The sequence below is a fragment of the Pezoporus wallicus genome, unplaced genomic scaffold (assembly GCF_028554395.1).
Source record: "Pezoporus wallicus isolate ANWC-B61680 ecotype Strahan unplaced genomic scaffold, APGP_CSIRO_Pwel_v1 contig_6658, whole genome shotgun sequence".
Lineage (NCBI taxonomy): Eukaryota > Metazoa > Chordata > Aves > Psittaciformes > Psittacidae > Pezoporus > Pezoporus wallicus.
In genome coordinates this window covers 1,603,837-1,617,984 of record NW_026642312.1, presented here as the reverse complement: position 1 = coordinate 1,617,984, position 14,148 = coordinate 1,603,837, and the positions used below count along the sequence as shown (strand labels likewise).

The 14,148-nt window shown below is 39.2% G+C and overlaps 1 protein-coding gene across 2 annotated transcripts in view; it reads right to left on the bottom strand.

The window, feature by feature from the left end:
- The window catches only part of MYO10 (myosin X), a 160,402-nt gene that overhangs the window by 14,537 nt on the left and 131,717 nt on the right, over nucleotides 1–14,148 (bottom strand). For both annotated transcript variants that reach the window (XM_057428891.1, XM_057428890.1), the window contains 9 exons: nucleotides 13,712–13,818; nucleotides 12,535–12,744; nucleotides 12,204–12,243; nucleotides 10,865–11,767; nucleotides 9,505–9,628; nucleotides 7,975–8,218; nucleotides 5,611–5,706; nucleotides 2,264–2,357; nucleotides 1,430–1,485 (listed from right to left, as the gene is read on the bottom strand). In XM_057428891.1, coding sequence (XP_057284874.1) covers nucleotides 1,430–1,485; nucleotides 2,264–2,357; nucleotides 5,611–5,706; nucleotides 7,975–8,218; nucleotides 9,505–9,628; nucleotides 10,865–11,767; nucleotides 12,204–12,243; nucleotides 12,535–12,744; nucleotides 13,712–13,818 — 1,874 coding nt within the window. The remainder of the gene's footprint in view (nucleotides 1–1,429; nucleotides 1,486–2,263; nucleotides 2,358–5,610; nucleotides 5,707–7,974; nucleotides 8,219–9,504; nucleotides 9,629–10,864; nucleotides 11,768–12,203; nucleotides 12,244–12,534; nucleotides 12,745–13,711; nucleotides 13,819–14,148) is intronic.

Sequence of the window (14,148 nt, the reverse complement as noted above, 5' to 3'; positions counted from 1 at the left end):
CCTTTACCATTAGTTTTTTCATCTTGGAACACACAGATTTTTAGACCTGTGAGATGTAGAAAATGGGAACAATGCAGTCCAGGCTACCCCATGCTCTAAGGTGTAAGCAAGGGTAGATCAAACTATTAGGAGATTATGACCAACAAAAGCCAACCTTTCAGGCTCCCTTCTCCTTCTCCTCAGTTTAGGAAAATTACAGAAGCCCTGTTCTTGGGATTCATTCTGAACACAGGTTCACAGGGCTCTCTGCTCAGCTTCCCTCCTTTGAGCTTCCACTAGTGGGTTATATGTGTCAGGATAAAAATAATCTGTATCAGTCAGATTAGTTTCCTAGTTGAAAAACCTTCTATCACTGATTTAGATTCAGAGAACTAAAAAAAAACACAACAAAAACCCGTCAAACCCAACCCAAGAAAAAGAATCTGTGTGAAAAATGCTTACAGGAGAAATGCCATTCCAACTTAAAATTTTGAAAGCTCTGGACATTTGTGTTTTATTGTTTAGGAAACCTCATCTTATAATCACTGTCACTTGTGGCGTTGAGGCCAAAGACAAACCAGTAACTTAAACTCAGCTATTTCACACATGTGCAATGAGGAGACTGGGATGAACTCCTACTGTACAAACAGCACCTCACAGCCAGTAACCTTATATGTAGAGTCATTGACTGAATCTAGATTACTTTTTATCCCCCAAAACACTGTGGCTAGTTCAAGAACTAAGAATATCCTGACAGTTATTTTTTATGCTGCATTGTCTTCTTTGTTACAAGACATTTTTATTCTGGGAAATAATTCTCATCACTATAGGCTACAACATTCTTGCATGAGAAGCTGAACAGAAAAATGTTAAAATGATTTTTTTTTGCCTACTGTATTGCTAAAGGACTCAAAAATAAGCTGCTTTTTTTCCCAGGAGCATTACTTGTATAAATGAAAAAAATATTTAACCTTCCATTTTTGGATCACTTTAGTAACTGAACAGCTCATTTACAAAGCAGTGTCAGGGAAGTTAGTGAAGCCCCAGATTCACATTAGATACTAGGAAAAAAATTCTTCACACTATGGGGATAGTGAGGCACCAGCACAAGTTGCCCAAAGAAGCTGTGGCGGCCCGATCCCTGGCAGTGTTCAAGGCCAGGCTGGATGGAGCTTTCAGCAACCTGGTCTAGTGGAAGATGCTTCTGACCATGGTAGTGGGATTGGAACTAGATGATCTTTAAGGTCCCTCCCAACCCAAACCAGTCTATGATTCTGTGATTGCTATTCCATGTTTTAACATGTGGTGTTTAGTACTATGAAAAGGGAAGCAATAATGAATGACTTTAACGCATGGTTGGTCAGTAGAATATAGAGATTAAATTATAAAGCATCCAATTTTGACTAGAGAAAGGGGAAAAAGAAAGTCACAAGGCATGGTTCTGACTTACCTATCTGGATTGTCAGCAGCACAGACAGAATCAATCAGTCCTACATCAAGCGTACCCTATAAACACCCAGTCAGAAAAGGAGGAAGACATTTACTATTACATTACTCACAGTACTCTTCTCAGAGATGGGTGAAAAGAGCAGCAGCTAAATGAAATGCAGATTTGGGTATCAATTTCTCTTAACCATTAAAATTGCTAAGGGTAAAACTAAGAAACTCAGATAAATAGTTCCAGTAAAAGATTACCTCTAGTTAAGCTGATGGCAGCTCAAAAACTGCTCTTACTTTTCTATGCTTCCAAACCTGTTTGAATGTTTCACCTAGAAGTACCATCCCGATGTAAATGGCATCCTCTCAGAACAAACTTCTGAAGCCATTAAGCAGAAGTTTTTATTTCTCCTTGTTTGATATTAGGTTCCAAATGCATTCCACTTATTCCCAGTGTATGTTGTACAGAATAATAAATGCAGTTTATACGCAGGACCAGAAAAACCTCAGATTTTCAACTCTTGTGCTTTTATTTTACTCATTAACTGTAACTTTGCAAGACTTCAAGCTCAAGCACAAACTCTGTTTTGGTAGGGAGCTGGACCATAAAAAAACACCCCTAAAATAATACTAATTTTTCATCAAGATGAATGATGGGTAAGGAATCAGAAGTCACACTCTCTTCTTGCATATCTACAGGACCAAGGGTATGGAGCCTCTAGCCAGCCTCACAGCTACGACCACATGTAAGGAATCCTAGGTTGTGACTCTCAGAAGCTGTTGCCACCACGGTGCCCCTGTTTTCTAAAACTATTTGCTCTGAAAAGTTCTTCAGATTTAGACTTACCACAGCATTCTGTGGATTTGCCTGCTCATCATGCATCTCTCGGATCTCTTGCTCTGTGGATGCATGAACTTGACTCAGTACGCTAAACCACTGGCTGTGGAAAGAAAGGCAGCCGTGTAAGTAAAATGATGTTCTTGAACAAGTCTTCCGTCACCTTTGTTCTCCACAGTTCTAGCAGGTTCTTCAGGTTTTTGAAATTGCTTAAGATTCCTTTTTGTCAACATGCAGAAAAGCAGCAAGGCTTTATGTCAGTTCAGGTAATACCGGGTTCAAGCAAGCCCCTCCAGATCTCCCATCCAAGTTCATATCATACCCTTCTTCCTCAAGATAAAAACCTTCTACAAAAAGCGCCGTCTCTGAAAAACTGGCAGTAAGCACGCTGACATATCTGAGTGCTTAGAGAGTATTTGTAACACATTCCATATATTTCATCTGGAAAAAAAGAATACATTTCTAGCTACACACAAAGTCTTTAATGGGAAACCCAACCTTCAGATCATAAATTCTGCTGCACTGATAGCATGGCTGGTAATAGTTTCTTACAATGATACTTCCACAAAGACCACCCAAGTCAATGAAGTTGTCTGAGAGGGGGAAAGAATAAAACCCTCAAGCAAATACATCTACATTTTTTTGTTCCTTATGGAACACTGGAAAATCCAGCTACTGGAAGGACCAGTGAAGTTGAACAGAGCTAATGTGTGCCACTCCAGTGGCCTTGTGTACATTCATAACAGGAAAAGTGGCAGAGAGGTTTCTAGTACTCAGCCCCTAGTGCTGAGCAGCAATTGCAGGATTTAATTCCAACCACACCTTCTGCTTCTGGGAAATCTCTGCCCTTCTGGCATTTATATATGATAAAGCTCAACTGCTCTAAGCAATCCCGCTGAAATCTGAGGGCAGAGCTTGGCCTGTTCGGCAGGTTCCTGAATGCCATTCTTTGAGATAGGAATTTGCCATTCTAATGAAAACCACCTGGGGGCAAGTTTTCAAAGGGCTGAAAAGCCCAGCCTTTAAAACAGACTACTTACTCACTTTTCTGCAGAGGCTCCTCCACCAACACCAGGATGAGGAAACAAATGCAAAACTACTGGATTTAAATTTAAAGCTGTCTTTTCTGCAATTGCTTATAGTCATAGAATTTATACCTAGGACACTAAAATGCTGCTTCCTTAACTCCAGCATTCAGAAGCCAACTGTTCCCCATACTGTAGATAAACCATGAACCAAACTGACAAAAGAGCTTGATAAAACCTGTGTAAGTCTGTCAGACAGCACCATCATTGCCACATCCTAAATCCTTTCTAACAGCTTCTGCTTTCCTTAGAAACAATCCAAGGCATATGAAGAAAAACAAAGATTTATAATGGCTGACAATAAAGACGATGAAAACATATTTAGTTCTAATTCTTTTGTTAAGACTCAGAGGTAACCACAGAGAGGTTATGCTTAGCACTTACTTTCCTGGATGTAAGACAAGGTCATTGAAAACCCTTCAAAAATGAGGGAAGGGTCATCTACAGAGAAGGAACCATCAGCTGAACAAAACTAAATGTCAGCTACCAAAACTTTCCCACAAATTAAATTCAGCTTTCTTTTTTTTGCACTCAGGAATTGCAAATTTACTTTAATGTCAATCTTCTATTTAAAAACAGAGAAAGACTTCATTTAGTAAAAATTTATTATTGGATTTTAAAAAACAATTCAGAGGTTTTGTAATTTCATGTCTCTTTGTGTAAACAATGAAAAAGAATTAATCATTGTACTTGGCAAAAGACAAAGGCAGATCTGACTCTCCTTTTGCTTTCTTCCATCTCAGGACTTCCTTTGTCTTTCAGCTGAGTCCCAGAACCCAAGAACAGGGGAAAAACAGACTAGGGGTTTGAAGGGAATAATCCCTCAGTAATGGCTGCCCACTGAAGCATTACTTCTCAAATAGATTTCCATGATCAAAGGAGTAATTCCTCTTTTGGGAGGGTGTGTGGGGGTCACGTTTCTCTTGTTTTTTCCCTTAATTTGAGCAAAAAGCAACCTCAGATCATGATTTAGCCCATGTACAAAATACTTTTTTCAACAGTAGATCCAGAACCACCACAGTCCAATAATTGTGTACTTTACTTTAAATAATGTCAAACACTAACAAGACTTTGACTTAAGAGCATTTGTAAATCCTTACACAACATCCTCATCAAAAACTTTTGGGATGACTGAGAAAAAAGAAGTATGAAGTACACTAGTAAATATACTCCTCCTCCATGTTTAAGAAAAAAATGAAAGGGATGCATGACAACAGACAAGTCTTTATGCTGGTAATTTCTCATGGGTCCCTAGGGCAGGTACACAAGCCTAATGGAAGAGACTTCGGCCAGGCCTTCATTTTAAAATAAACTCAAATCACACAAGAATCTTAAGAAGAACTTCTGGAAAGGTCATAATTTGTTTCAAGGGCAATTTTAAGGATGTCTAAAAATGAAGAATGATTCTGCACTGTAAGCGTTGCTAAATTTATCCTTGGGGTCTTGTGATACAGGTAGGTATTGTACCTTTAAAAAGAACAGAATATGAAGCAACTTTCAAGGCTTCACAAAAAAGTAGCTCAAGTGAAGTTGACATACGCATTCTGTATTCTGGCCTAGGGGCAGCAAGGCAGTGGGTAATAAGCTTTGATTACTAAGTTCGCTTTATTCAAATGCCTGGTTTTTATGGGCAAGCATATTATTATCTTGCATGAACTGTAGTGTAGGATTTTCTTTTAAGAATGCACTAAAACCGATCTGACAAGTCAGGCTTGCTCCTCACCTGCCAGGCTCCCCCTGCAGTTTGATATGGATCCTTTAGCAAGAAAGGTAAGACCCTTCTCAAATAAGCAGAAAGGGAAAAACTCTCTTGCATGCTCTTCTTAGTCACGAAAATGCTTTCACCATAAAATCCAGTCACCCTATTACAGTTTTTATCTGAAAACATTTTAGGCTCCGCTTAGGCAAACAGATCCCAACCCTGAAGAACAGTACTTTATTTCAGACAGATTGCAGGATCCTGAATACTGATTTAATCTACACAGCTAAAGACTGCAGGATAACATACAAGATGAGCATCAATGGCTGATGGCTTCCTCTTTACAGACACACTGTGTTTCAGAAAGTTGCTAGTAATAAATGGATAACAGCCAAATTTGGGGAAAATTTTCACTGGCAGTCTAACTCTCCCCACTAATATTCTGTCACGGGATTTTTTTCTTAGGCCTTCCAAAAGTGTTAAATTCAACGTGTTTAACACAGCCTGAATGTTTTGTGACAGTGGACAAATGAATGACAAGCACAAGTCAGACTGGCACAGAGATTTCATACCTTGCATCCTCAGGAGACTCAGCAATTAAGTGGTAGGTCCTATCACCCATTATTAGATCGATACCATTTTCTTTTCCTGTATTATCAACAATCTCTCTGAAAAAAGAAAGCGCAAAGATCAAGTATTACAGGTTGTCAATGTCTGGAAAATTCTGTTCTGCCAAGAGGCTCACAAACCACTGACACTTAAAATAACAGCAATCAGCCTTAAGCAAGGCTCACAAGGCGGTTTATCAGACAGCATTAATTCATCAAACTGTAGCTGTGTTTTCTGCCCATTTCTATACAAATATTCTATGATTACTGTCACTGTACCAAGTTGACTACTCTGTTACTGTTTTAACAAGAGATAATGCCTTTAAAGAAAAGGCACTATCAAACCTCAAGAGAGGCAAGGATGACTGAGTTGAGAAATGGAAATATTTCTCAACTGGCTACACACCCAAGTAATTTTTGGAGTGCTAAAAAGAAAGCTCTTGAAGATTAAAACCAAAAAGCAAACAAAACCTGGATTAGTGATTCTGTGTGGTTTTGAATCAGCATAAAGACAATTCCAAAGATGGCTTCCAGAAAAAGCTGAACACTCATCTGCTGAAAAATTACATCTTTCTGATGTGTAGTTTGGACATCTAAGTATTGGTATATTAAATAGCCATGAACCACAAAGCACAAGATTTTTAAGGAATATTTGAAGTATTACATTAGGTTTTCCTGAAGCTTAAGAGATCAGCTTGATTTCTTTCTTGCTGTTTTACTGTATTTGTCTGAAGCTTATTATTTCCTTAACTAGCCATACTTCCTTATCAGCTATACCATTCTCTTAAATCTCTATCCTATAAACAATATATGCAAGCTCTGCTTATCAGGCTCATTAGGACAATTTATCTGCTATTTAAACAACAATCTATAATTCTGTCCTGTTTTCTTTAATTTGGTTTCCTTCCCTCCCTATGTTGAGCAGTGTCCAACAGAATCCTTCCCTGTTCTGTGTTTTAAATGAATCAGCCCAAGATTTATTTAATTTGCACAGGGTCCCTAATGTGGCGTGGTGAAATATGTAAGTCAGATGATGTGTTAGGAATGCACTCAGTGAATATTAAAGTTACATACAAAAGCTATTGCTTATTTCTCATAACATGCAGCTCTTTAAATACAAGTACCCTTTCTTTTAGCTGTTTTATACACAAATAGTCATTGATTGAACCTACAGTTCCAGTTAGGTTCAACAACCTTTGACAATTTTAAAAGGTACATTCAGCAATGAACTTCATTAGGGCACAGTCAATGAAACAATGTGGTGACAACAGAAAAAAGACAGTTTAAGCATATTAAAAAGCTATGCTAGATACATGCTATGGTACATGAGACAGAGTGGTAGGAACTTCAGTGTCTGGATTCAGAGATTTGCTTGATGGTCAGCAGCCCACTGGTTTTACAAGAGCAAGTTAGGATGCTCACTGAAGCTATTTACTTTGACCTGCTTGAAATCAAGCTCAAGCCAGGACCGCCAAACAAAAGATTAATGTAAGCTTTCAATTTAATTCAAGTACTCTGTTAAATTAACAAAATAAAAAGGATAGTTGCAGATTACAAGAAGCAGAGTGGAATGAAGTGCTACAGCCACTGCTATTTTTCTCTTCCTTTGAAGAAAGCTCAGGCACACTTTTATACAGAAATGAGACTACCAGTGTTAGCACACTCTAATTTTCAAATTTGGTTGGATAATAAAAAGTTCATAAAGCACACTGACTGTTCAGAAGGAAAAAATACCATCCCTTAGAAAACTTTTTTTCAGGAAGCATAGAATTTTAAGGTACAAGGAACTTTAGTTACTTACCTGATGCAAGTTACTGTTAGGTTTAGTAATTTTTTAAAAAATTAATATACACATTTTAAAGACTTTTCTACCACTACCACAATTATTTCAAACATGAAAAAAAAAAAAAAGATAAATGCATACAGAAGATACAGCTTTGACCAGCGCTAACTTAAATATATTCAGGGCCTATTAATTCCACCCTCCATTCTAGGTTTGCCTGCAGCTATGGACTTGGCAACATGCCCCAAATTGCCTTGGGAATCATTACAGATTAAATTGGGCCTCTAGTCTGGGAGAAAACATAGACAGGTTCATTATAGGAGCAGTTTTCTGAAGTATTTGGCACTGGCTTAGCTCTGAGCACTCTGGGGATGAAAGAGAGAGCCAAGTAAGGACAACACTTGCTTTCAGTAACTTCATCACACACACTTTTTTGCTTGCATTCACACAATTTGAAGGCAGGCACTAAACATCTTCCCAGATTAAGACTCAGGAAGTATTTAAGAGGAACTGTGCCTAACATACAAAAACCCATATAAACCTACTTGGCTGTTCGGACATCCATGGCACCCTTTAGCTTTTCTTCACTGTCATTTTCGAAATACATCAACTTGGACTGCCTGAGAACAAACCATCGTTTCTTCCAGTTCCTTCTGGAAAGCGTAGATGATCCACCCCCCTTTTTGTGAAGCCAACCCTGCTTAAGTGCTTCCTGCTTGGAACGAAACCACAGGAAGGTCTCATCTTTCAGGACACACCAGCGTCGCTTCCATGTGTTTATTAAGCCACCTGGCAAGAGAGACAGATGTGGGTTTATACCTAGGTAAGAGAAACAATTATAATGTAAAACAGAAGCGGTGACCAAACTAACGCTGGAAGATGCTGACCAACGATGCTACACTTAAACTGAGTCTCTGCTATAGGCCACAAAACCAAAGATTTTACTTTTGCGTATCCTTAAGGCCACCAATATTGCTGTCTACCTTATAGATTACAGTAAGTCTCTACATAACAAAAACATGTATGTAGCATCTATATAATTATATATACTTATACATAACATATATTAATAATAAATTATTAAAAAGTCTTACTGCACTTGAGAATCAGATCTTTAACACTGTTTTCAATGTATCTCAGTGACAATCTAAGAAAACTTTAGTGTTAAACTCTGTCCTCTCTTCAGGTTATTTGGAGGTAACAACATTCAACTGAAACCCATAAAACCTGAAAAAGCTACACTTAAGAGTAGGAAATACACTAAGGTGAGGTCAGTCATACCAAAGTGTGGCTGTAAGGCAGACAATACACCTTGCACTGTAGTTACATCACAGCCATCAAAACCATAAGCAAGCCAATACACTCCTGTCATTCCACAATGAATGCTAACATTACTGCTAACTATGTCAGAAAGTAAAAGCCCTGCTAGTGATGCCTGCATTATTTTTCACACAAACATAGCTGTACCCACATTCATCACTGTTCCTATTCCAGGAAAATAAGTTATACTACAGTGATGGATACCAAAGATTCATCTAAATGGTAATTTACTATCAATCATCAGAAGGTTAGACCAAGAATCTTAACCAGAGAGTTCCTGTGTATATGCTTTCAGTTTCTCATGCCCCTTTGCCACACATACCCTTTCTTACGTCTTTCAGGTCCAATATGAAAGTCAACTGAGGTCAGTAAAACTGGCCTGTGATGCAGAATGCTGCCTATGTTACAGGGTTTTGGGAGCAGGAATTAGTTTTCCTCAAAGTTTGGCACAACTTGACTTCGTGAGTTATTTTGTTCTATTTATACTGGATATTCAATTGCTTATGAGCCAGCAAAGATGTAAAATGATACAGAGGCAGCCCAAAGTGTTGATGTTCCTTTGCAGAGGGGACAAACACTGCTAGATGTAAGCCACTGCAAGTAACTTAATTTAAGAACAGCTCAAATTTAAGTTACTTTTCTACCCTCCTTTGAAAAATAAGAAAATAGCTTAACTGTACAGGAATTGAAGTTCAAGGTATAATAAACATTTCTGGTTATTTTGTATATTTAGCAAATTCTGATTCACCCAGTACCTTTCATGTACAGAAAGCTGTGAAAGTAGGGCAGGCTGACACAGCTGTAGACTGAATCCCTCCGGTAGGAAAGTTCATCATCTGTATCAAACCTGGAGTCAAAGTCTTCTTCACTGTCTTCAAACTAGAGAAAAGAGGAAATAAAGGTGAAATGATCTCTCAGGGTAGGGTTTAGATAAAACTGGTTTAGAAGTCTTGGAGACTCCTCATTGCTTTTTGCCCACCTAATGAAGGAGTACATCATAGTAAGGTGCAGCTTGAACTGATTATACACTAGCCCTAATTTCATGTAACAAATCTATAAACCAGCTTTGTAACTGTTCAGGAAAGTTATCTCCTTGCAAGAGCATGGCCAAGTTATGCTCCCTTGTGCAACCTCCCTCTATCACTGATGTGCTGTGAGCAACAGTTTAGAACAGTCTTGAAAAACAAACATATTCCACAAGCTGCAGTAGTAGCTTTCCTCCATCCTCACCCCAAATAACCAGAATTTCTGTTCTGTATCAAACACATGCAGAGCTGTGCAACAGGGAGGAGTCCTCAACAGAGACAGCTAAAAGTGTTTCTGTCTTAGGCAAGAAATGTCAATTTAACCCAATGACCAGGATGGCTCTTTGATGACTGTTTTTCAGTACATCAACTATATATATTTTAGTGTGTTTTCCTTCTAAGTAAGTTGGTGTTGCTGGAATAGTTTTTTACTTTCCCAACCAGTCTCACAGAAGTATTCTGTGAGTAGCAGGGGAAATTATATTCCAAAAAAACATTTGCAGGAGTAAATCCCATAGTATACTACTCAGTAACAAGACTGAAAACCAACTTCCCAGTATGAGTGTCTGCCTAAATAATTTTATCATTTGTCATCATGTGAAACTTACTCTCCAAGTAATCTTGAAATACATCTGGCATTTCAGGGACTTCTGTAAGCAGTTTAATCCCTCATACTGTAGGAACTTGCATGCATAACAGAATCTGTTTTTTACTTCCTGAAATCAATTCCCCACCTGGTACCTTAACTCCAAATACACACAGAGAAGAATTTTACTTATGAATTATGTCCAAGGCCATGCACTGAGCTCCTCACCAAATGTGAAGTTCTGCATTAAAACAGATAGAACCATATCCTTGCATAAGCTAAGTACTGCAAGCACCATCTGAGCCGCTTCTAACTCTAATGCACTCACCCCAGTGGCATCTAGATGGCAACAGACAACTACATCCATACGCAGTCTAAGCAAGTCAAACTGCACAACGCAGACATTTGTAACAACAGCTACAGTGATTCTAAGGCTGCACAGTGGGAAAAAGGAAATCAGGAAGCACATATCAATTATTAGATAATAAAAACAGTGATACTTACAGAAGACTGAGCTCCTTCGGAGCTGAACCGGTATGCTCCAGAGCTATTGTATGTCCCAACTGAGCATCGGTAATCTGGTGACCACTGGCTACTGTGTGAATTAGAGAAGGTCACACTGCTACCAGAAGTAATAGCACCATCTTCATAATCGTCTTGGTCATAATCATAGTCTCCATCAGGAGAAATAAGTTCCACAGAATTTGGGGGTCTACATGATACATTTTCTGGCATGCAATATGTGGATTCACCACTTGAAGAGTTGTGGAGACTGACTGTATCATGGGCAGGAGGTATAAGCATGGTGTTGCTAGCAGCAGGAATTGTTGGCACCACGGTATCATTCATATAGGGATCCTCTTCTGAGGAGTCATCGCTTGTTCTGATGCCACTGGTCCTTTGATCAGAATGGCCATGCTCACTCGGGTTGGGCGAATCCTTAAATGCATCATCATCAGCTTCAAAGCCCTCATCTACCTCCTCCTCAGGATATGGCTGGCTGAAGTTAAAATTGGGTTTTTCACTGCAGGCATTTCCAGTCTGTTCAGTCAGCTCAGCAGGATACCCACCGCCCACAGAGAGAGACCTCTCAATGTTTCGGACACATTCATCAATCTCATCAAAGTTCAGGGATTCCAGGAACTCCTGGGCTGCTCGACATGCTTCGTCCTCAAGCCGCCGGAGTTCCTCATCTCGAAGCTGCTGCAGCCTCTGTAATGAAGCCTCTGTCAAGGACAGCTCCTGCTGCTTCTTCACACGCTGCAGGTCTTCAATTTCTTTTTCCAGCCGCAGGATTTCTTCCACCTGCCTGCTTTCTTTCTGCTTCTCTACCTCTTGCTTCAGCTCTGCCTCCTTCTGGGCTTTCTGAATGGCAGCCAATTCCTGCTTCTTTCTCTCTTCTTCAGCCTGCATTCAAAATAAAATAAATGGAAAAAAAACAAAACCCCTTAAATAAAGTACTTCAATGCAAGATTCCTGTTTTTACACTTATTTATTTCAAAAGCACTATGTTCCCACCATGCTGTTCCATTTAAAAGGACCCTTATCCCTACATCAAAAGCAAAAGGAAAGAAGAAGAAAAACTATAGCATGATTACATTTGCTCACAGATACGGGAAGGCTCAAGTACGTGCAGAAAGTTCAGTCTTTGCCAGAAATTAAATGAAGCATGAGGTGAAAGAAATTTCCATGCAAACAACTGTATCAAGTTTCCTTTTGCTTTATCTGCCAACTCCTGTAATAAGTTTAGTTTAAATGCCACAGATGCCTTTTAGTTTTTTAATGGCTGGGTTGAGATACTCAAATAAACAGGATGGCTGAAAGCATAAAGAATGTAATTTACCTGCTGGGCAAGACGCTCTGCTTCTTGCCTTTGTCTTTCCCTAAAAGTGAGGGAAGAAAAGAAGTTAGTAAATCAAGCTCAATATAAGCTCATCACACACCTTTGCTAGGGCAATAGCTCAGTTTGCAAAGACCATCTGCCATATGGAAAAGACAGACAAAAATAAGGTCACTAAGAATATGTTTGTGAATATGAAACTACAGGCATCTTTTAGCACAAGATGCAAGGGTTTCCAAAATCACTTGATAACAATTAACCTGAAATAAAGGCTATTCAGACCAAAACCTGGTATGGCACAGACAGGAGAGTGATGCAAGATAGCATACTGCACCTTTCTTCCTCCTCTTTTCTTCTTTCCTCCTCTTGTCTCTGCTTCTCCTCTAGTTGCTCCCTGTAAACACGCCGAGCAAGCTGGCCTCGCCGCTGCTTCTGAAGGATTATGGCTGCTTTCTTCAGGCACAGGAACTTTTTCCTACCACTGAATGCTCTGTAGTTCTTCTGTATCACAACCACACAGTAGAGAACCTTTCTATACCGCTTCCTGGGAAAAAAATAGCAGATTTCTAAGGAAACAAGGAATTAATGAGCAGTGGCAAGAGGTTTTGCCATGGTGATTTGCAATAATGAGCCCATGATAGTAAAACAATTCAGTGGTTCTAGTTCTGTGATGGTTTCCCCATTCTCCTTCACATTCTCCTCAACTTGAGAAGAGATTCTTTCATTTCTATGTGAGCACTGTGTCTTCATTAAGTAAATGCACATTACACCTGTCTTACATATTCTTGTGCCCCGACAAGGAGATGCTAAAAGGAGAGCTCTGTGTGTGTGCACCCATGTGGAGAAAGAATATACAGAGATAGTCATCCCACAACTATAAAAACAATGAGCTGCAGGATAGCTCTGTCATTAAAAAAGAAAGCAATATAGTTTTTAAGTAACATACTGGAGAATATAAGGACAGGACTAATATACACATGAAAAGAAATGACCTCATTGTGTGAACAAGTTTCCTTAAACTGTCCTCAACTGATCTGCAGAAAAAGCAAAGAAATAAACATATGGGATGAGCAATTCCACCTCATATGTCATGCATGAAGCCAGGTAAACAAGTGAAACAGCAATCAGTTACCTCATGTCATAGTTCTTTAAGACCCAAACTCTTTTCTGACCATGCTGAAGCAAAGATTAATCAGAATCTCAGCTGGTGACTTGGGGCAGCCCCATTAGGTGCCATCCATTCAGAGTTCCTACCATGGATCTAATGCCATGATACAATTATATGGATACTGGCTGACCTCCAAACTTCCATAACATCCTATTCAAACTCCACTGTGTTTTATTCATGGGTCTGGCAAAGATAACAGCTGCTATTTTCAAAAGTCAATTACAGGATTTGGGTGCCTGGTCCCTAGAAAAAGTTAAGTATTGCACCAGAAGGATTTAGCTCCATGACGCTCCACCCATTTATTTCAAAGCCTGTTTATTCATATTCTTATCTAGTCACTTACCGGGTTGCATAACCTAAGATGTGCGCTCGGATAACCATTGCTGCCTTGGTGACTTCCACCTCTCTCTGTTTCTCCAACTTGTGTTCCAAGGACTCCCGGAGAAACACCTACATGAGAAAATTGGCTTAACGAACTGCAGAAAGCATTGTATATAAAGGGCAGCAGGGTGCTGCCAATGTCAGACCAAGCTACAAGCCTAAGGTTTGAATCCAGGGACAAACATACCATTTCCTCAACAGAGAATTAAAAGCCAAATTGTATTCCTCTTAGAAGAAAATACCAGCAGATGATGCTCTAACTTTGGATTTCAGTGGAAAGAGCCTGATTACACTAAAGTGAATTTTATATTAGGAGCAGGGTTTTTTCAAAAGCAACATAATTCATTAAACAGCCTTCTCCCACCCAAGGGTAACACAGGCCAAAGAACTTGTAGGACT